The following is a 22,794-nucleotide window of genomic DNA, read 5'->3' as shown; positions in this document are numbered from 1 at the left end:
TGAGGCTACAGAGTGACTTGGATAGGTTAGGTGAGTGGGCAAATGCGTGGCAGATGAAGTATAATGTGGATAAATGTGAGGTTATCCACTTTGGTGGTAAAAACAGAGAGACAGACTATTATCTGAATGGTGACAGATTAGGAAAAGGGAAGGTGCAACGAGACCTGGGTGTCATGGTACATCAGTCATTGAAGGTTGGCATGCAGGTACAGCAGGCGGTTAAGAAAGCAAATGGCATGTTGGCCTTCATAGCGAGGGGATTTGAGTACAGGGGCAGGGAGGTATTGCTACAGTTGTACAGGGCCTTGGTGAGGCCACACCTGGAGTATTGTGTACAGTTTTGGTCTCCTAACTTGAGGAAGGACATTCTTGCTATTGAGGGAGTGCTGCGAAGATTCACCAGTCTGATTCCTGGGATGGTGGGACTGACCTATCAAGAAAGACTGGATCAACTGGGCTTGTATTCACTGGAGCTCAGAAGAGTGAGAGGGGACCTCATAGAAACGTTTAAAATTCTGACGGGTTTGGACAGGTTGGATGCAGGAAGAATGTTCCCAATGTTGGAGAAGTCCAGAACCAGGGGTCACAGTCTAAGGATAAGGGGTAAGCCATTTAGGACCGAGATAAGGAGAAACTTCTTCACCCAGAGAGTGGTGAACCTGTGGAATTCTCTACCACAGGAAGTAGTTGAGGCCAATTCACTAAATATATTCAAAAGAGAGTGAGATGAAGTCCTTACTACTCGGGGGATCAAGGGGTATGGCGTGAAAGTAGGAAGGGGGTACTGAAGTTTCATGTTCAGCCATGAACTCATTGAATGGCGGTGCAGGCTAGAAGGTCTGAATGGCCTGCTCCTGCACCTATTTTCTATGTTTCTATGTTTTCTTTCTCACTGAAATATATCTTTGCTGAGAGTTATGAAATATCTCCTTAAATGTTTGCCATTGCTCATCACTTGCAGTAGGACTTAATTTTGATACAATGTTGATAGGTGCTCCGGTAACTCATAGACAGTTATGTTCCAAACACGCATGGTTCTTTGCAGTTGATCGTATGGTAAAATTCATGGAAATTAACAGTACAAAGCATTTTGAATTTTGTGTTTGAATGTTTCATTGCAGAAGAATCTTTATTCTGAGGCTGAGTTGATAAATTGATGAGGACATATGTGACTTGAACATAAGAACATAAGAAATAGGAACAGGAGTAGACCATACGGGCCCTCGAGCCTGCTCCACCATTCAATACGATCATGGCTGATCTGATCATGGACTCTGCTCCACTTCCCTGCCTGCACCCCATAACCCCTTATCCCCTTATTGTTTAAGAAACTGTCTATTTCTGTGTAAATTTATTCAATGTCCCAGCTTCCACAGTTCTCTGAGGCAGCGAATTTCACAGATTTACAACCATCGGAGAAGAAATTTCTCCTCATCTCAGTTTTAAATGGGCGGCCCCTTATTCTAAGATCATGCCCTCTAGTTCTAGTCTCCCCCATCAGTGGAAACATCCTCTCTGCATCCACCTTTTCAAGCCCCCTCATAATCTTATACATTTCGATAACATCACCTCTCATTCTTTTGAATTCCAATGAGTAGAGGCCCAGCCTACTCAACCTTTCCTCATAAGTCAACCCCCTCATCTCCGGAATCAACCTAGTGAACCTTCTCTGAACTGCCTCCAAAGCAAGTATATCATTTCGTAAATATGGAAACCAAAACAGCACGCAGTATTCCAGGTGTGGCCTCACCAATACCTTATACAGCTGTAGCAAGACTTGCCTGCTTTTATACTCCATCCTCTTTGCAATAAAGGCCAAGATTCCATTGGCCTTCCTGATCACTTGCTGTACCTGCAAACTATCCTTTTGTGTTTCATTCACAAGTACCCCAAGGTCCCGCTGTACTGTGGCACTTTGCAATCTTTCTCCATTTAAATAATAACATGCTCTGATTTTTTTCTGCCAAAGTGCATGACCTCACACTTTCCAACATTATACTCCATCTGCCAAATTTTTGGCCACTCACTCAGCCTGTCTATGCCCTTTCGCAGATTTTTTGTGTCCCCCTCACACATTGCTTTTCCTCCCATCTTTGTATCATCAGCAAACTTGGCTACGTTACACTCAGTCCTTTCTTCCAAGTCATTGTAAATAGTTGGGGTCCCAGCACTGATCCCTGCGGCACCCACTAGTTACTGGTTGCCAACCAGAGAATGAACCATTTATCCTGACTCTCTATTTTCTGTTAGTTAGCCAATCCTCTATCCATGCTAATATATTATCCCCAACTCCGTGAACTTTTATCTTGTGCAGTAACCTTTTAAGTGGCACCTTGCCAAATGCCTTCTGGAAGTCCAAATACATCACATCCACTGGTTCCCCTGTATCAAAGAACTCCAGCAAATTTGTCAAATATGACTTCCCCTTCATAAATCCATGCTGACTCTGCCTGACCGAATTTTGCTTTTCCAAATGTCCTGCTACTGTTTCTTTAATAATGGACTCCAATATTTTCCCAACCACAGATGTTAGGCTAACTGGTCCATAGTTTCCTGCTTTTTGTCTGCCTCCTTTTTTAAATAGGGACGTTACATTTGCAGTTTTCCAATTTGCTGGGGCCTCCCCAGAATCCAGGGAATTTTGGTAAATTACAACCAATGCATCCACAATCTCTGCCGCTACTTCTCTTAAGACCCTAGGAAGCAAGCCATCAGGTCCAGGGGATTTATCTGCCTTTAGTCCCATTATCTTACTGAGTACCACCTCCATAGTGATTGTGAATGTGTTAAGTTCTTCCCTCCCCATAGCCCCTTGACTATCTACTGTTGGGATATTTTTAGTGTCCTCTACCGTAAAGACTGATACAAAATATTGGTTCAGAATTTCTGCCATCTCCATGTTCCCCATTACTAATTCCCCGGTCTCGTCCTCTAAGGGACCAACATTTACATTAGCCACTCTTTTCCTTTTTATATACCTATAGAAACTCTTACTATCTGTTGTTATATTTTGTGCTAGTTTACTTCCATAGTCTATCTTCCCTTTCTTAATCATTTGTTGAGTCATTCTTTGCTGACTTTTAAAAGCTTCCCAGTCTTCTGTCCTCCCACTAGTTTTGGCCACTTTGTATGCCCTTGTTTTTAATTGGATACCATCCTTTATTTCTTTAGTTAGCCACGGATGGCTCTCTTTTCTCTTACACCCTTTCCTCCTCACTGGAATATATATTTCTTGAGAGTTGTGAAATATCTCCTTAAATGTACACCACTGTTCATCAACCGTCCTACACTTTAATCTATTTTTCCAGTCCACTTTAGTCAACTCAGCCCTCATACCTTCATAGTCTCCTTTATTTAAGCTTAGTACGCTGGTTAGAGATCCAACTTTCTCACCCACCATCTGAATTTCAAATTCAATTATGCTATGATCATTCATTCCAAGGGGATCCTTTACTAGGCGATTGTTTATTAATCCTGTCTCATTACACAGGACCAGATCTAAGAACATAGTATTCTTTTCTGAATGAAGATGCTAGCATAAATTATGTGATAAGTTGTTTACAGTGTCTGTAAATACTTCTGAATCTTTGGAAGGATTCAATGGCCCATAATTTGCTATCAAAATAATGGTGAGTGCTAATCACCGTTATTTATGCACAAATACAACAGTAATTTTAGGCGAGGGGGAGACGTGTGGCTAAATGCAGAAATCAAAAGGTTGCTGTCCAAGCTGCGCCACTCCGCTGTTCGCTTCAAGCAGCAACTTATTGTCTCGCTCACCATTAAATTGCATTGAATGACATGAAGTTGCTGTATTTGCATGGTAGATCCTAACTAAATATGCCACAGAAAGTCTTGTCCATTAAGTCTAAATATCCTTTTATCCATGTGATGAGTGTTAATTACTGCCAGTCAACTTCTCTGGCACTGAAAATGAATTATTATTAGTTTGGAATCTCATTCCTTTAAAATGATAACTTTTTTGTTACTTTTTCTTTGACTCTTTTCTCTCTCTCTTGCTCTCAATTTAATCTTTCTTTCCCTCTCTATTTCTTTTTCTGTACCTGATTTGACATTGAATTCGCCCACTCTAATTTTGGCTCCCTTCTCAGTCCTTGCGCTGTTAATTTCACAACCCTTCAATCTGATTGGTTATGGAGATACAGTTGCTTGCCCTGTTCACCCAGGTCCCAAATGCCCGGTTTCCCTCGCTGCGACATTATCAGCTCGCACTTTCAGAAACTTGCTTGCAAAAAATTTTAAAAACCTAAATGTACAAGGGCAAGTCTAACTAACAGCCATAATAAGAGTCACTCCTACAGGAAATTATGGCCCATTGTCTGATTCATCAAGTTAAAATCCATGTGAAACCTGTAATTTTGAATAACTCTGAATATAAACAGCATCTGTTTTCTAAGTATCATTGTTCATTCAAACAAGTATCATTCATTTGTTTAATCCACTTCTTCCCGATTAGAGCAATTTCACTAATATTTTGACACCTGAGGGTTAATTTTACAAGATCATGCTTCATACACAGAACCGTGCCTGCAGGGAGCGAAATCACATAAAATTACCCTTTCAAAGTCAATGTTTTGAATACATGAATCTTTCTTGAAGTTATCAAAATATACACTTTGTTTCTTAAAATACATGAAACTGTATTTCTGCATGTAGCATAACCACAAATGACATTCACCGTGACCATTGTGAATTCTCTTTCCTTATTCCCTTCAACCACTCTGCAACCTTAAATGCAATCGACCACACCAACCACAAATAACATAAGAATTAGGAGCAAGAGTAGGTCATACGGCCCCTCGAGCCTACTCCGCATTCAATAAGATCATGGCTGCTCTATGACCTCAACTCCACTTTCCTGCACTATTCCCCATCTCTTGATTTCTCCTTCTGTGCCTTCTGTTGTCCTGTGGTGGGACTGCCCTCACTCGGTTCCACTCTTACCTATCTGATTGTAACCAGAGCATCTCTACCAATGTCTTCTCATCACATTATTGTCTCCGGAGTCCCCCAAGGATCTATCCTTGGTGTCCTGGTCCTCCTCATATACATGGTGCCCCATCCACTGACATGAGGTCAGCTTCTGCATGTACGGTGATTTCACTAACCTCTACCTTTCCATCACCTCTCTCTCGACCACTCCACTGCTTCTGTACTGCCAAACTGCTTGTCCGACATACAATCATGGATGAAATGCAATATTCTCAGCCACCACTACAAGCTCCATATTCTTGCCACAGACTCCATCTCCCTCTCCAACCGGTGTCTCAGACTGAACCAGACTGTTTGCAATCTGTGTCCTATTTGACAGCGAGCTGAGCTTTCAAACCCATATTATTTCCATCACAAAGACTGACTACGTCTACCTTCATTACTTCGCTCAAGCTGTCTTCACCCCTGCCTCGACCCATCTACCTTGGAAACTCTTATCCATGCCTTTGTCACTTTCAGACTCGACTATTTCAATGCTCTCCTGGTCAGCCTCCCATTCTCCCTCTCTCCATATCGTTCAGCTTATGCAAAACTCTGCTACCCGCTCATCCACCACCCGTTCCCACAGACTACACTGGCTTCTAGTACCCCAATGCCTCATATATAAAAACCTCCTTACTCCACAGTATCCCTGTAACCTCCTTCAGCTCGATAAAACCCTTCACCCTGAACTTCGCTAACTCTGGCCTAATGCATTCCCTCCCACTTGAGCCTACCAGCCCACCGTTGGCAGCTGTACCTTCAGCCATGTAGGTCCCACTTCATAGAATTCTCTCTGTAAGCCTCTCCTCCTTTAAAGCCCATCTGTTTGACCATGCTTTTGGTCATTTCGAATAGCTTCTTTGCCTCAGTGTTCATTTTTTTTCGGTGATGCGCCATGGATTGTATTTCTATATTAATGGATCTATGTAAGTTGTTATTGTGGAATACCAAAACTGAGAATTAGAAATGTACAGAACATGCAGAAGAATACTGATGATACAGGGATTTTGGGCCCAAGTTTCGGGTGGAGTTTGGAGCAACTAGTTTAGTTTGGAGTATCTTAGAAATCGCAATTCTCGGCATTTAGTTTGCTCCAGTTTTAGTGAGTTAGTTTAGTTTAGTTTTAGTTCAGTTTTTTTTTCAAAAGGGGGTGTGTCCAGCCACTTAGGCCTATTTTGCAAGTTTAAGCAGCAAAAACTTACTCCAAACTAACTTAGAATGGAGTAAGTGTCCACTTTTGTAAGTTCTGAAAACCTTACCTAGAGCTAAGTTTAGTGCAGGCACAGCCAGAGACGGGGGGTGGGAAGCATTAAACACAAAGGACTAAAGCATTAAACACATCACTTAAAATGGCTTAAAACCTCTTTCGATGATATTTTGCCTTATATCTGCTGAGTGAGGACAGCTGTTTCTCTTTTTATAAATAAGCAAGTGTAAGCTCCCGGCTGAGGCAGACACATCAACATCGACGTGGGGGGAGGGAAGTTAGAGGATTTTCCAAAACACTAAACACCTTCACAACAACATTAAAGAAGCATAAGTACATTTAAAGCATTAAGCACTAAACAAAGCAGGACATTTAAAGCACCAAGCACTAAACGAAGCACAAATAATTAATTAACAAATAAAAAATAGAAGGAACCCTGCACCTAAAGCACCAAGACCAAAGTAATAAGCAACCAATCAATAACAAATAAAAAATAGAAGTCCTAGTTTTATGTGAAGGGAAGGTGTTTCTGTCAGCCGCTCTCCCTGTCGCTGTTAGTGTCTCTCTGTGTTTCTGACAGTGAGGGGTGAGGGGAGTGACTCAACTATTTAAGTCCACAGCAAGGTGCTTGCATATATAAAGTACCTTTAACATAGAAAATATTGTAACGTACTTTACAGAGAATAAGTAAATAGGTCAAGGAGGCAGCAGAACACCAAGTCACTGATAGCTTGGTTGAAGAAATGTATTTTCAGAAAGTCGTTGAAAACAGAGACAAGTGTAGCATATGCAACTGTAGCAAACTCCGCTTGTAGCTAGATCCACAAGCAGGGAGTTCCTTAGGTGAGTCATTTGTGTTAAGAAGCTGTGCACTGTTTCATAGCTGGCTCCATGAGGAGAGAATCAATAAGTAACAGAATGGTGCCTATAGTGATGCTGTGTCTCTGTTCAGGAATAGTCAGCCCTCCTTCAGCTTCTGTCTGCCCCTTCCACATTGATATTGTATGATTGAGCTTGTAATTCCACCTTCAAATCATTAAAGCTTTGGAACATTTGAATCTGGGATAGCACCTGGTTCAGCTGGGGATGGCCTGGAATGTGACCATTAGTGAGAGGGTATAGCTTGCGTCCATGATTGTGGCACATCTATAAACAAAAACAGGGCACGTGAATCAATGTGCATAGTTAGACAAGTTGGTGTTTAGATGGTCCATAGCTTTACATTTGTACAGAGAAGGTAGGCAATAATTACACAGGTCTGGAGCATATTACTTTCCTCCAGCTTGTGCATCACCCATACCATGTATAGCTTCCCAGTTGCTGACTTCCATGCACCCATTTTTGAAGCGAGTTTAGGACTACTGAGTTCCTCCACCTATTTGCATTCTGAAGACATTTTTCTGTAAAAGAGAGGATATAAATAGGTATTGAATGAGCAAATAACTTGTGCTGTGTATTTTAGGCAGTAGCACAATTTTAGGAATATAAGAAATAGGAGCCTGCTGCGCTATTCAATAAGATCATGGCTGATCTGATCTTGACATCAACTTCCTGCCCGCTCCCCATAACCCTTGACTCCCTTATCGTTCAAAAATCTGTCTATCGCCACTTTAAGTATATTCAATAACCCAGCTACCACAACTCTCTGGGGTAAAGAATTCCAAAGATTCATGACACACTGAGAGAAGAAATTCCTTCTCATCTCTGTATTAAAGGGACGACCCGTTATTCTGAAATTATGCCCCCTAGTTCTAGATTCCCCCACGAGGGGAAACATCCTCTCTGCATCTACTCTCTCAAGCCCCTTCAGAATCTTATATGTTTCAATAAGATCACCTCTCATTCTTCTAAACTCCAATGAGTATAGGCCTATTTCAGGAATCAACCTCGTGAACCTTCTCTGAACTGCCTCCAATGCAAGTATATCCCTCCTTAAATAAGGAGACCAAAACTGCACGCAGTACTCCAGGTGTGGTCTCACCAATGCCCCTGTAGTTGTAGCAGGACTTCTCTGCTTTTATACTCCATCCCCCTTGCAATAAAGGCGAACATTCCATTTGCCTTGCTAATTACTTGCTGTACCTGCTTGCTAACTTTTTGTGTTTCATGTACAAGAACCCCCAGGTCCCCCTCTACTGCAGCATTTTGTAATCTCTCCCAATTTAAATAATAATTTGCTTTTTTATTTTTCCTACCGGTTAGTTAGCCAATCCTCTATCCATGCTAATATGTTACCCTCAATCCCATGAGTTCTTATCTTGTGCAGTAACCTTTGATGTAGCACCTTATCGAATGCCTTATATTTACAGCTAGTGCCTATGTCAGGTCAGAGCACCAACATAAAGGGCTGGAATTTGCTGAAATATAACGGTATGTGAAAGACACACGCCCTTATTACTATGCAAATCGGCCAGCAGCTTTTGGCGAGCAAGAAATGCTCCGAAATTGCGAATTCCCACAAGCTGTTGCACGATTTGCGCTGCTTCACCATTAATTTTGCGAAAATGGCATCCTGCCCTTAACCTCCCCCGTCAGTTTCATGAAGTTCCTGAATGTTCACGTTAATTGCCCACTAAACTTACCACACAGTTAAGTCTATTAATTAATAGCGTATGTACCCTTTCAACAATTTGATAAGTGTTGATAACTGCCAGGCAGCCTCTCTGGCCCAGAAAACTAACAATTGAAAGTGTGAAGTCTCATTCCTTCAGGTAATGAATTGATACTGAGATTTGTAAAATGCCAAATTTTACATTTTTTTTTCTTTTGTGTTTTTTTTTCTCTCTCTTAATCCAAACTGTCTTTTCCTTTCTTTATTTCTCTATGTACCTGATTTTACATTGAATTCACCCACTCTATCTAGTTCACCATCCTTCTCAGTTCTTTATTTCTCAATCCTTAAATCTCATTGGTTAAGGAGATGCGCTGTTGGTCCTATCGTTCACCAAGGTCCCAGATGCTGTGTTGCTCTCGCCATCATTAGCTCACACTTTCAGTAACTTTGGGCAAAAATATTTTGAGCTGAACGATGCAGTAAAAAGTCTGACTAACTTGGCATGCATTGAGATGCCTTGTCCCAGCAAATTCTAGCTTAATGTGTCTAATGGGTCAGTGGATGCCTTCTATTGACCAGTGGGCACAACATAGCTTGTTTTGTATAATGTCCCATAGTTTTATGAATTTCATTTAATTTTAGATATTTATATTTTAATTACTCATTAGCCCCTGAATACATTTTTCTGTAGTGTCCTCCCTCTTAAGAAAAAGCGCAATACCTAATAATGTAGTCTTGTGCCGTTGGGCTTTGTCAAATCCCACAATCTATCGCAAAAAGTGCTCATGGGGTTGGGGGTAATGTATTAGCATGGATAAAGGATTGGTTAACAGACGGAAAACAGAGTACGGTTAAACGGGTCATTTTTCGGTTGGCGGCTATAACTAAGGACGCCGCAAGGGCTTGGGCCTCAGCTATTTACTGGATGAAAGGGCCGAGTGCAATGTAACCAAGTTTGTTGACTATACAAAACTAGGTGGGAAAGTAAGCTGTGAGGACACAAAGAGCCTGCAATGGGATATAAACCGGTTAAGTGAGTGGGCCATTGGTGGCGGATAGAGCATAATGTGGGGAAATGTGACATCATTCACTTTGGTAGGACGAATAGAAAAACAATATTTTTTTTAAATGGTGAGAAACTTTTAAATGTTGGTGTACAGAGGGATTTATGTGTCCTCATACAGGAAACACAGAAAGTTAGCATGTTGGTACAGCAAGCAATTAGGAAGGCAAATGCATGTTGGCCTTTATTGCAAGGGGGTTAGAGTACAAGTGTAAGGGGGCCAAAATTGCCCCTTCCCTTAAGGCCTGTTCATGCAGGAAATCGGTGGCCACGTTGCGGAGTGGAATGGCCGCAGATTTTTTGTTGAATGGCTGCCATTTTGAAAATTCCGTTCCTGTGGTATCCCGGCGGTGACTCGCTTCCCCCCACTGCTGCCGATCCGCCTTAAATGCATCATCTGACTGTGCACCGCCGATGTGACTCCCCCAAACCCGAAATTCCGCGCAGAAAATCTTGCTCCTGCTGCTCGGTGCCACTGACAGCTTTTTCCATCGGTGCACTGTGCTTGGAGTGCTTCTAAAATGGTGATGCGGCTGCCATTAAAGGGAAGGACATACTGCCGCAACCGCCAACTATTTTTTTGTGGGCCAACTATGTCGGGCCAACAATTATGCCCTCAGGTTCAGCTGGACTGTCAGCAGGGCCGAAACCTTCCCTGGTGGCCCAGTGGACCTAACTTAAAGAATCGCAGAGGCTCTCCCCTTTAAATGAAGGGGAGAGACGTGGTGACGGCGTCAACGTCATGACGTCATCAGCGTTACGCTGATAATTGACAGCGACAGACACTCCGCCTGCGCCCCCACTTCCACCCCTCTACTTATCGAAGTGCTGCACTTCTGCCCCATTATGACCAACCTTTAGGCCGCTCTAGAAAAAAAAAAGCCAAAGAGCGGAATTTCACGCAAGGCCACTGTTATGTATTTAACCCCTTGTAACCTGTATTACACTACCACCAGAGGGCCTACCTGTCGGAGTCCCAAGGGATCCCAGCATCCCTTGGGAGCACGGTATATAAGCAGGCCACGCACGAGGTACCTGCACTCTGGAGTCTTATTAAAGGAGTTAAGGTCACACTTGCTCATTGTACACAGTACTCAGTTTCATCCTTTATGAGGAAGGACATTCTTGCTATTGAGGGAGTGCAGCGAAGGTTCACCAGACTGATTCCCGGGATGGCGAGACTGACCTATCAAGAAAGACTAGATCAACTTGGCTTGTATTCACTGGAGTTCAGACGAATGAGAGGGGACCTCATAGAAACACTTAAAATTCTGATGGGTTCAGACAGGTTAGATGCAGGAAGGATGTTCCCAATGTTGGGGAAGTCCAGAACCAGGGGTCACAGTCTAAGAATAAGGGGTAAGCCATTTAGGACCGAGATGAGGAGAAACTTCTTCACCCAGAGAGTGGTGAACCTGTGGAATTCTCTACCACAGAAAGTTGTTGAGGCCAATTCACTAAATATATTCAAAAAGGAGTTAGATGAAGTCCTTACTACTAGGGGGATCAAGGGGTATGGCGAGAAAGCAGGAATGGGGTACTGAAGTTGCATGTTCGGCCATGAACTCATTGAATGGCGGTGCAGGCTAGAAGGGCCGATTGGCCTACTGCACCTATTTTCTATGTTTCTATTATGAGCATAGCAATTGGCGACGAGGTAACAAACAACCGCACGAAATTGCAAAGAACAGTTGGTATCCTGGAGAAGTTTTCAGAACGGGACGATTGGGAGACCTTCATGGAGAGACTCGACCAATACTTCGTGGCCAACAAGCTGGAAGGGGACGAGAACGCTACCAAACGAAGGGCGATCCTCCTAACTGTCTGGGGCAACAAAATATGGACTCATGAAGAACCTCCTAGCTCCGGCAAAACCAACAGAGAAATCCTATGAAGAATTGTGTATGCTGGTCTGAGAGCACCTAAATCCTAAGGAAAGCGTTTTGATGGCGAGATATCGGTTCTACACGTGTTAACAATCGGAGGGCCAGGAAGTGGCGAGCTATGTCGCCAAACTAAGGCGCCTCGTAGGACATTGTGAGTTTGAGGGATTTCTAAAACAAATGCTTGGAGACTTTTTTGTATTGGGCATTGGCCATAAAACAAACTCTTGACTATAGAAACTCCGAACCTAAGTAAAGCCATAACGATAGCCCAGGCATTTATGTCCACCAGCGACAACACCAAACAGATTTCGCAGAGTAAAGAAGTTTCGGCCAGTACTGTGCATAAAGTAACGTCGGTTCGAGCAGGAATATACATGGCAGAACGTACACGCCGGCTGCTGCTGCCCGAACTCAGATGACGCAGAGTCTGCCATCAATCTTTAATGCAAGGCAGTTAACACCTTGTTGGCGTTGGGGCCGATGATCACTTCCACATCAATGCCGCTTCAAGCACTATATGTGCAACGGTTGAATAACAATGGGACACCTCTAGCGAATGTGCAGGCGAGCTGCAAGCCCTGCAAACCACCACGTTGCAGAGGAAGATCGATCCACTGTGGATCAGGCTGAATTGGAGATTCGTACTGAGGAGGCAGAAGAGTACGGGGTACACACATTCGCTACGAAATGTCCATCAATAATGTTGAAAGTTAAATTGATAGGTATTCCAGTATCTATGGAACTGGACACGGGTGCAAGTCAGTCCATAATGAGTAAAAAGGCCTTCGACAGGCTGAGGGGCAAAAATGCACACAGGCCCAAGCTCAGCCCCATTTACACCAAACTAAGGACGTACACCAAGGAACTAATCCCTGTAATTGGCAGTGCAGAAGTCAAAGTCTCCTATGACGGAGCAATACACGAACTCCGCTGTGGATTGTGCCGGGGATGGCCCCAGGTTGTTTGGCAGAAACTGGATGCGAAAAATCCGCTGGAACTGGGACGACATCCGAGCGCTTTCGTCCGTCGATGACGCCTCGTGCCCAGGTTCTGAACAAGTTCCCGTCGTTGTTCGAGCCAGACACTGGAAGTTTCTCGGGGGCGAAAGTGCAGATCCATTTGGTTCCCGGTACACGACCCGTCCACAAGGCTGGGGCGGTACCGTACATGATGCATTAGAAAGTGAAAAATGAGCTGGACAGGCTGCAGCGAGAAGGCATCATTGCGCCGGTGGAATTCAACGAGTGGGCGAATCCGATTGTCCCGGTACTTAGAGGACGACACAGTTAGAATTTGTGGGGACTATAAAGTAACGATTAACCGTTTTTCGCTGCAGGACCAGTACCCGCTATCCAAGGCAGATGACCTATTCGAGACCCTGGCTGGAGGGAAGACGTTCACCAAGCTGGACCTTACCTCAGCCTACATGACGCAGGAGCTGGAGGAGTCTTCGAAAGGCCTCACCTGAATCAATATGCAAAAAAGGCCTGTTCATCTATAACCGGTGCCCGCTCAGAATTCGGTCGGCCACGGCAATCTTCCAACGGAACATGGAGAGCCTGCTAAAGTCGGTTCCTCGCACCGTGGTTTTCCAGGATGACATACTGGTTACAGGTCAGGACACCATTGAGCACTTGAAGAATCTGGAAGAGGTTCTTAGTCGGTTGGATCGCATGGGGCTCAGGTTGAAACGCTCGAAGTGTGTTTTTCTGGTGCAGGAGGTCGAGTTCTTGGGAAGAAGAATCGCGGTGGACGGCATCAGACCCACTGACCCCAAGACGGAGGCCACCAAGAATGCGCCGCGACCACAGAACGTGATGGAGCTGCGGTCGTTCCTGGGACTCCTTAACTATTTTGATAATTTCCTACCTGGGTTAAGCACCCTGCTAGAACCCCTACATGCGCTGCTGCGCTAGGGAGACAACTGGGTATGGGGGAATTCACAAGAGGCTGCCTTTAAGAAAGCCAGAAATCTGTTATGTTCAAACAAACTGCTTGTCCTGTATAACCCTTGTAAAAGATTAGTGCTAGCTTGCGATGCGTCGTCATACGGGGTCGGGTGTGCTAACGAATCTGGGATCTTGCAACCGGTCACTTATGCATCCAGGAGTTTGTCCAAGGCCGAAAGGGCCTACAGCATGATTGAAAAAGAAGCTCTGGCGTGCGTTTACGGGGTAAAAAAAATGCACCACTACATATTTGGCCTCAAGTTTGAGCTTGAATCGGACCACAAGCTGCTCATATCGCTGTTCTTTGAGAGCAAAGGGATTAACACCAATGCCTCTACCCACATCCAAAGATGGGCTCTCACGCTGTCGGCATACAACTATGTAATCCGCCACAGACCGGGAACAGAGAACTGCACAGATGCTCTCAGTCAGCTGCCATTGCCCACCACCAGGGTGGAAATGGCACAGCCAGCGGACTTGCTCGTGGTCATGGAGCCGTTCGAGATCGAAAAGTCCCCCGTTACGGCCCGCCAGATCAGGACCTGGACCAGCCAGGATCCTTTACTGACCATGGTTTTAAAAAAAAAAACTTTTCCTCCATGGGAGCTGATCCAGTGTCCCAGTGGAGATGCAGGAGACGATTAAGCCGTTCCATAGGCGCAAAGACGAAATGTCGCTGCAGGCGGACTGCCTGTTGTGGAGTAATCGCGTGGTCTTGCCCAAGAAAGGCAGAGATACGTTCATATGTGAACTGCACAGCACTCACCCAGGCATTGTCATGATGAAAGCCATAGCCAGATCCCATGTGTGGTGGCCCGGCATCGACTCAGATTTAGAGTCATGCATGCGCCAGCGCAACACTTGCTCTCAGCTGAGCAATGCACCCAGAGAGACACCGCTATGTTTGTATTCGTGGCTCTCCAAACCGTGGTCGAGGATCCACGTGGACTATGCAGGCCCATTTCTAGGCAAAATGTTTTTGATTGTCGTGGAAGTTTACTCAAGATGGATTGAATGTGCGATAATGTCTAAGCACGTCCACGGCCACTATTGAAAGCCTACGAGCCATGTTTGCCACGCACGGCTTGCCTGATGTCCTAGTCAGCGACAATGGGTTGTGCTTCACCAGTGCTGAATTCAAGAAATTCATGACCCGCAATGGGATCAAACATGTCACATCTGCCCGTTCAAGCCCACATCCAACGGCCAGGCAGAATGGGCAGTTCAGACCATCAAGCAAAGCTTGAAACGTGTGTCGGAAGGCTCCCTGCAGACCCGGCTGTCTCGAATGCTGCTCAGCTACCGCACCACACCCCACTCACTCACCGGGGTTCCCCCAGCCGAGCTGCTCATGAAAAAAGCGCTAAAAACAAGGCTTTCTCTTGGCCACCCTGATCTCCATGATCATGTGGAGGGCAAGCGGCGTCAACAAAGTGTGTACCATGACCGCGCAAATTTGTCACGCGATATTGAGATCAATGAATCCTGTGTTTCTGCTCAATTATGGACATGGTCCAAAATGGCTCACTAGCACGGTCACAGCCAAAGAGGGGAGTAAGGTGTTTCAGGTCAAATTGGCCAATGGACAAATGCACAGAAAACATTTGGACGAAATCAAATTGCGGTTCACTAACAGCTACGAACCCGAAGAAGACACCACCAACTTTAACCCTCCAACACATACACAAGTGACAAATGACATCATGGTTGACCACGAAACCGAACTCACCATCCCCAGCAGCCCGGCAAGGCCGGCTGCCCAGCAGCTCAGTGAAGAACTAACCAACTCACCCACACCCGCATGTGTACCGAGACGATTGGCAAGGGAGCGAAAAGCCCCATATTGTCTCTCCTTGTAAATAAGTGTACTGTTGACGTCACAGGGGAGTGATGTTATGTATTTAACCCCTTGTAACCTGTATTACACTACCACCAGAGGGCCGACCTGTCAGAGTCCCAAGGGATCCCAGCATCCCTTGAGAACACGGTAGATAAGCAGGCCACCCACGAGGTACCTGCACTCTGGAGTCTTATTAAAGAAGCTAAGGTCACACTTGCTCATTGTACATAGTGCTCAGTTTCATCCTTTATTATGAGCATAGCAGCCATCACATCTACCGCAGCGGTAAAAACGGTCGAAACGTGGTAGGCGAGCTGCCTTTCCAGCGGGGTGGAAATTTTGGCCCTAGGAAGTTTTACTACAATTGTACAGGGCTTTGGTGAGACAACAACTGGAGTACTGTGCACAATTTCCCTATCTGAGGAAGGACATACTCGCCTTAGAGGCGGTGCAACGAAGATTCACTGCATTGATCCCTGGGATGAGAGGGTTGTCCTATGAGGAGAGATTGATTAGATTATGCCTAGACTCGCTGGAGTTTAGGAAAATGAAAGATGATCCCATTGAAACACGTGATTTTGAGGGTAATTGACAGGGTAGATGCTGAGAGGTTGTTTCCCCTGGCTGGGTCGGCCATTCATGAGAACATAAGAATTAGGAACAGGAGTAGGCCATCTAGCCCCTCGAGCCTGCTCCACCATTCAACAAGATCATGGCTGATCTGGCCGTGGACTCAACTCCACTTATCCGCCCGCTCCCCGTAACCCTTAATTCCCTTAATGGTTAAAAATCTATCTATCTGATTTGAATACATTCAATGAGCCAGCCTCAACTGCTTCCTTGGGCAGAGAATTCCACAGATTCACAACCCTCTGGGAGAAGAAATTTCTTCTCAACTCGGTTTTAAATTGGCTCCCCCGTATTTTGAGGCTGTGCCCCCTAGTTCTAGTCTCCCCAACTAGTGGAACCAACCTCCCTGCCTCTATCTTGTCTATCCCTTTCATGATTTTAAATGTTTCTATAAGACCACCCCTCATCCTTCTGAACTCCAACGAGTAAAGACCCAGTCTACTCAATCTATCATCATAAGGTAACCCACTCATCTCCGGTATCAGCCTAGTGAATCGTCTCTGTACCCACTCCAAAGCTAGTATATCCTTAAGTAAGGTGACCAAAACTGCACGCAGTACTCCAGGTGCGGCCTCACCAATACCCTGTACAGTTGCAGCAGGACCTCCCTGCTTTTGTACTCCATCCCTCTCGCAATGAAGGCCAACATTCCATTCGCCTTCCTGATTACCTGCTGCACCTGCAAACTAACTTTTTGGGATTCATTCACAAGGACCCCCAGGTCCCTCTGCACCGCAGCATGTTGTAATTTCTCCCCATTCAAATAATATTCCCTTTTACTATTTTTCTTTCCAAGGTGGATGACCTCACATTTTCCGACATTGTATTCCATCTGCCAAACCTTAGCCCATTCACTTAACCTATCTAAATCTCTTTGCAGCCTCTCTGTGTCCTCTACACAACCCGCTTTCCCACTAATCTTTGTGTCATCTGCAAATTTTGTTGCACTACACTCTGTCCCCTCTTCCAGGTCATCTATGTATATTGTAAACAGTTGTGATCCCAGCACCGATCCCTGTGGCACACCACTAACCACCGATTTCCAATCCGAAAAGGACCCATTTATCCTGACTCTCTGCTTTCTGTTAGCCAGCCAATTCTCCATCCATGCTAATATATTTCCTCTGACTCCGCGTACCTTTATCTTCTGCAGTAACCTTTTGTGTGGCACCTTATTGAATGCCTTTTGGAAATCTAAATACACCACATCCATCAGTACACCTCTATCCACCATGCTCATTATATCCTCAAAGAATTCCAGTAAATTAGTTAAACATGATTTCCCCTTCATGAATCCATGTTGCGTCTGCTTGATTGCACTATTCCTATCTAGATGTCCCACTATTTCTTCCTTTAATAGTTTCAAGCATTTTCCCCACTACAGATGTTAAACTAACCGGCCTATAGTTACCTGCCTTTTGTCTGCCCCCTTTTTTAAACAGAGGCGTTAGATTAGCTGCTTTCCAATCCGCTGGTACCTCCCCAGAGTCCAGAGAATTTTGGTAGATTATAACGAATGCATCTGCTATAACTTCCGCCATCTCTTAATACCCTGGGATGCATTTCATCAGGACCCAGGGGACTTGTCTACCTTGAGTCCCATTTGCCTGTCCAGCACTACCCTCCTAGTGATAGTGATTGTCTCAAGGTCCTCCGTTCCCCCATTCCCGTGACCAGCAATTTTTGGCATGGTTTTTGTGTCTTCCACTGTGAAGACGGAAGCAAAATAATTGTTTAAGGTCTCAGCCATTTCCACATTTCCCATTATTAAATCCCCCTTCTCATCTTCTAAGGGACCAACATTTACTTTAGTCACTCTTTTCCGTTTTATATATCTGTAAAAGCTTTTACTATCTGTTTTTATGTTTTGCGCAAGTTTACTTTCGTAATCTATCTTTCCTTTCTTTATTGCTTTCTTAGTCATTCTTTCCTGTCGTTTAAAATTTTCCCAATCTTCTAGTTTCCCACTAACCTTGGCCACCTTATACGCATTGGTTTTTAATTTGATACTCTCCTTTATTTTCTTGGTTATCCACGGCTGTTTATGCCTTCTCTTACCGCCTTTCTTTTTCACTGGAATATATTTTTGTTGAGCACTATGAAAGAGCTCCTTAAAAGTCCTCCACTGTTCCTCAATTGTGCCACCGTTTAGTCTGTGTTTCCAGTTGTGGTTTACACTTACCCCAGTGCTACTCTGCTCTGTTGCTTCCTGCCTTTAGCCAACTCTGCCCTCATCTCACTGTAGTCTCCTTTGTTTAAGCATAGTACGCTCGTTTGAGACACTACTTCCTCACCCTCAATCTGTATTACAAATTCAACCATACTATGATCACTCATTCCGAGAGGATCTTTTACTAGGAGACCGTTTATTATTCCTGTCTCATTACACAGGACCAAATCTAAGATCGCTTGCTCCCTTGTAGGTTCTGTAACATACTGTTCTAAGAAACAATCCCATATGCATTCTATGAATTCCTCCTCAAGGCTACCTCGTGCGATTTGATTTGATCAATCGATATGTAGGTTAAAATCCCCCATGATTACTGCCGTTCCTTTTTCACATGCCTCCATTATTCCCTTGATTATTGCCCGCCCCACCATGAAGTTATTATTTGGGGGCCTATAAACTACTCCCACCAGTGACTTTTTCCCCTTACTATCTCTAATCTCCACCCACACTGATTCAACATTTTGTTCATTAGAGCCAATATCATCTCTCACAACTGCCCTGATATCTTCCTTTATTAACAGAGCTACCCCACCTCCTTTCCCTTCTTGTCTATCTTTCCGAATTGTCAGATACCACTGTATGTTTAATTCCCAGTCTTGGCCACCCTGCAACCATGTTTCTGTAATGGCCACCAAATCATACCCATTTGTAATGATTTGTGCTGTCAACTCATTTACTTTATTTCGAATGCTGCGTGCGTTTAGGTAAAGTGTTTTAATACTAGTTTTTAAACCATGATTTTTAGTTTTGACCCCTCCTGCAGCCCCTTCATATTCAAACATATTGTCCCTTCCTATCACCTTGTGGTTTACACTTACCCCAGTGCTACTCTGCTCTGTTGCTTCCTGCCTTTTGCATTCTTTCTTGGGGGTCCTGTTCATCTGAGCTCTCACCCACTCTAACTAGCTCACAGCCCTCTCTTGGATTCTGAATACTCCTTGCATTGAGGCACCAAGCTTTCATGCTTGCCTTTTTATTACACTTTGACCCTTTAGAATTTTGCTGTACAGTGGCCCATTTTGTTTTTTGCCTTGGGTTTCTCTGCCCTCCACTTTTACTCATCTCCTTTCTGTCTTTTGCTTTTGTCTCCATTTTGTTTCCCTCTGTCTCCCTGCATTGGTTCCCATCCCCCTGCCATATTAGTTTAACTCCTCCCCAACAGCACCAGCAAACACTCCCCCTAGGACATTGGTTCCGGTCCTGCCCAGGTGCAGACCATCCGGTTTGTACTGGTCCCACCTCCCTTAGAACCGGTTCCAATGCCCGAGGAATTTGAATCCCTCCCTGCTGCACCACTGCTCAAGACACGTATTCATCTGAGCTATCCTGTGATTCCTACTCTGACTAGCACGTGGCACTGATAGCAATCCCGAGATTACTACTTTTGAGGTCCTACCTTTTAATTTAGCTCCTAGCTCCTTCAATTCGTCTCGTAGGACCTCATCCTTTTTTTACCTATATCGTTGGTACCGATGTGCACCACGACAACTGACTGTTCACCCTCCCTTTTCAAGACTGAGGTGAGGAATTCACTCAGAGGGTTGTGAATCTTGGGAATTCTCTACACCAAAGGCTGTGGATGCTGAGTATATGCAAGACTGAGATCAATAGATTTTTGGACTCTAGGGGAATCCAGGAATATGGGGATCGGGCAGGAAAGTGAAGTTGAGGTTGAAGATCAGCCATGATATTGAATGGTGGAGCAGGCTCGAGGGGCCATATGGCCTACTCCTGCTCTTAATTCTTATGTTCAAAAAAAGATTCTTCTATATGATACAGATCTGCTTTTATCTGTTTCTATGCATTACCCTACTTTTAGCCATATTAAAATCCATCTGTGGTTATCCCAAACCATCTGCAGAATTAGTCCAAGTCTTTCCGAAGGTAATCTTTTGTACTTGTTACCTATCTACTGTGAACACCCCCCCCCCATTTACAAATACTGTTTTTTTTTTTTATTTTTGGTTAACTTTTTCACTTGTATAACATTTTATGACTGAAAAGTCATAATTTCTACTCTACCAACTTTCCTTTTCTGTAGCAATTTGAACGATCTATATCTCAAAAAGCTAATCATATTAATTTCAATGAATGAGCTCTCTGAAACTCTAACCTGAACATTCTTCAGGGGGCTAGTAACCATATTGTATTGACATAGGTCACTAAAGATGTAGGTAGCAGTATATTTAAGAATTTGTAGCCGCTGCATTCCCACCCATGGTAATCGTTGCAGAATGGCCTAAAACCTCCAGTGCTGTGATAATGTAATACTAGCTAGCGCATGAAAAGTAGTTCCTGCACCTCAATCACTAAGTGACTTGAATAATAATTTAACTGTTGAAACGCACTATCTCTGCAGTAATTGATACATATAATATAAATGCACATGTAGAGCTCTTTTCATGGATGCTTTAAATTTGGCGCTGTGCTTAAAAAGTTAGTTAGATGATCTTTGTTCTAATAAAATGTGATTAGTGTTTTATTGGAACAAAGTGTTCAGATCTTTGTGTAGCTCTGCTTTCTAATGTGAAGTATTGCAATGTTTCTGTTAAAAATGTTTGCAGCTGTTGTAGGATTGAAACTGTATGAATACTTTGAAATCTATAAAAGCCTTCACTAATGATTGAGATTCATTTTGGTGCTGGCAATTTTGGGCCAATAATTATGGAGGGTTCTCTGATCCCACCACTATAATTTATGGCATCACTAAGAGAAAATAATTTTCCAGTTATAATTACATATTGAAACCATTTTATGAATTCATAGTTTATGATGCAGTGCTCTTCACACTAACCTTTGCATAGGCTGACCTGCTATTGAATACTAACACATGTTTTGGTCCTGCACTTTAGATTCACTTTCAGCAATTCGAGCTAGCATTATCAGTATTGTATTAAAGTTGTAATAACTAATTTCTAAATGTGTTCTTTCAAGGCTATGAATTTCCAAGGCAGACTCAAATTTCTTTATGAGCAGAACATGAAAGGGAAAGATGGCTCAATTATCCCTCCACAGTTGGCTTTGTTTGCAATAGCAACACCACTCCAGCCTCCGTCCATCTTGGAGATCCGAACCAAAAATTTCATTTTCAGAACCAAGCACAAATTAGACTTCACACCAATGGGCTGTGATGCTAAGTGAGTGATATTATTTGCTTAAACTTTATAAAACTATGTTAGCAATTATTTAAACTTAGACACTTATTTAGGCAAGTTAAAGAAATGGGATCTTAAATGGCAGATATTATTCAATATGTGACGTGCTCATGGGACCAGGCAACTTGAGGCTTACCCATTGTAAGTAACAGCAGAAAAAGGACTTGGTAGTCATTAAGCAGCCACAAAAGGTTCACAAACAATGTGAAGTAGATGCAGGGAAAGCAAAGTATTGCTATGTTGCAATAGAGATACAGATTAGGAAGGTTATTAAGACTATTTTAGCTGAACCATCCAGAAAGATACTACACTTGCCAGTCAGCACATCCAGATATTAAGTAATTCCACTGTCTTGCCTGGCAGTCAGTGTGATGAGTAAGTACAAAACTAAATGTACTGTGCTTGAGTTATACACATCTCTGATTCATTCACATTTGGAATATGGCACTCTCAGTACTGTTCTAGAGTATCAGCCTAGACTTTTGTGCTCCAGTCCCTGAAGTGAGACTTGAAACTACAACCTGCTGACAATTTTCAGAGGGGAGAGTGCTACCAAAAAGCCACGGCTGACACATCAAGGACCAAGAAATAGTGAATGTATAGCCTGTAGATACTGAATGTAAAACCATGGGTTGCACGGCTTCCCTCCTGAAGAATGCCACAAAATCGTTAAAGATTTTCTGCCTATAAAGGATGTAAGATTATGGCTGCGCGGCCACAATTTCTGGACATGTGCTCTCTCTAAGTGTTCCTGGGAGTACCGGAATGCAGGATCAACTCTAGTGTGTCCAGTTATGTCCTTAGGCCTAGCGATGGATATTGATGCTCGTAAAAGGTTGCAGAAAGTAACAAGGATGACATCTTAATGTGGATCTGTTGGCTAAGAAGATAGGCTTAGGAAATGTTTGGAATAGCCTGGGATCGGGGAATATGATTGAGGTTTTCATAATGATAAAAGGATGTATGTAGTTGGTTTAAAAGAACTATTCAAAATGAATAGTGATAGTGACTAAAGGGGACTATATAGTTGACTATCAAGTTCAATGCCAGGCAGTATTTGGTTTCTCAGATATCTTTGGGACAGGTGACTGATGGATGTAGCAAGTATGGGTACACGAGTCCTTTTAAAAAAAGATTTAATAAATTCCTGCGGTAGGAGGATATTGGGAATGTCTGGGTTAATTAAATTCACCCACTGATGCATAATGAGTACCAAATCTACTGGAGTGCAACCAACACCACCAAAAACAAATTAACTGGTCATTACTGTTTGTGAACAAAAAAG

General features: G+C 43.6%; 1 protein-coding gene across 1 annotated transcript in view; it reads left to right on the top strand.

The window, feature by feature from the left end:
• The window catches only part of LOC139264468 (aryl hydrocarbon receptor-like), a 302,097-nt gene that overhangs the window by 262,775 nt on the left and 16,528 nt on the right, over window positions 1–22,794 (top strand). The window contains exon 7 of the mRNA XM_070881001.1: window positions 21,289–21,491. Within this exon, the coding sequence (XP_070737102.1) occupies window positions 21,289–21,491 (203 nt within the window). The remainder of the gene's footprint in view (window positions 1–21,288; window positions 21,492–22,794) is intronic.

The sequence above is a fragment of the Pristiophorus japonicus genome, chromosome 5 (assembly GCF_044704955.1).
Source record: "Pristiophorus japonicus isolate sPriJap1 chromosome 5, sPriJap1.hap1, whole genome shotgun sequence".
NCBI lineage: Eukaryota > Metazoa > Chordata > Chondrichthyes > Pristiophoridae > Pristiophorus > Pristiophorus japonicus.
Note: the sequence above shows the minus strand (reverse complement) of the source record. Positions and strands in the feature narration are given on the sequence as shown.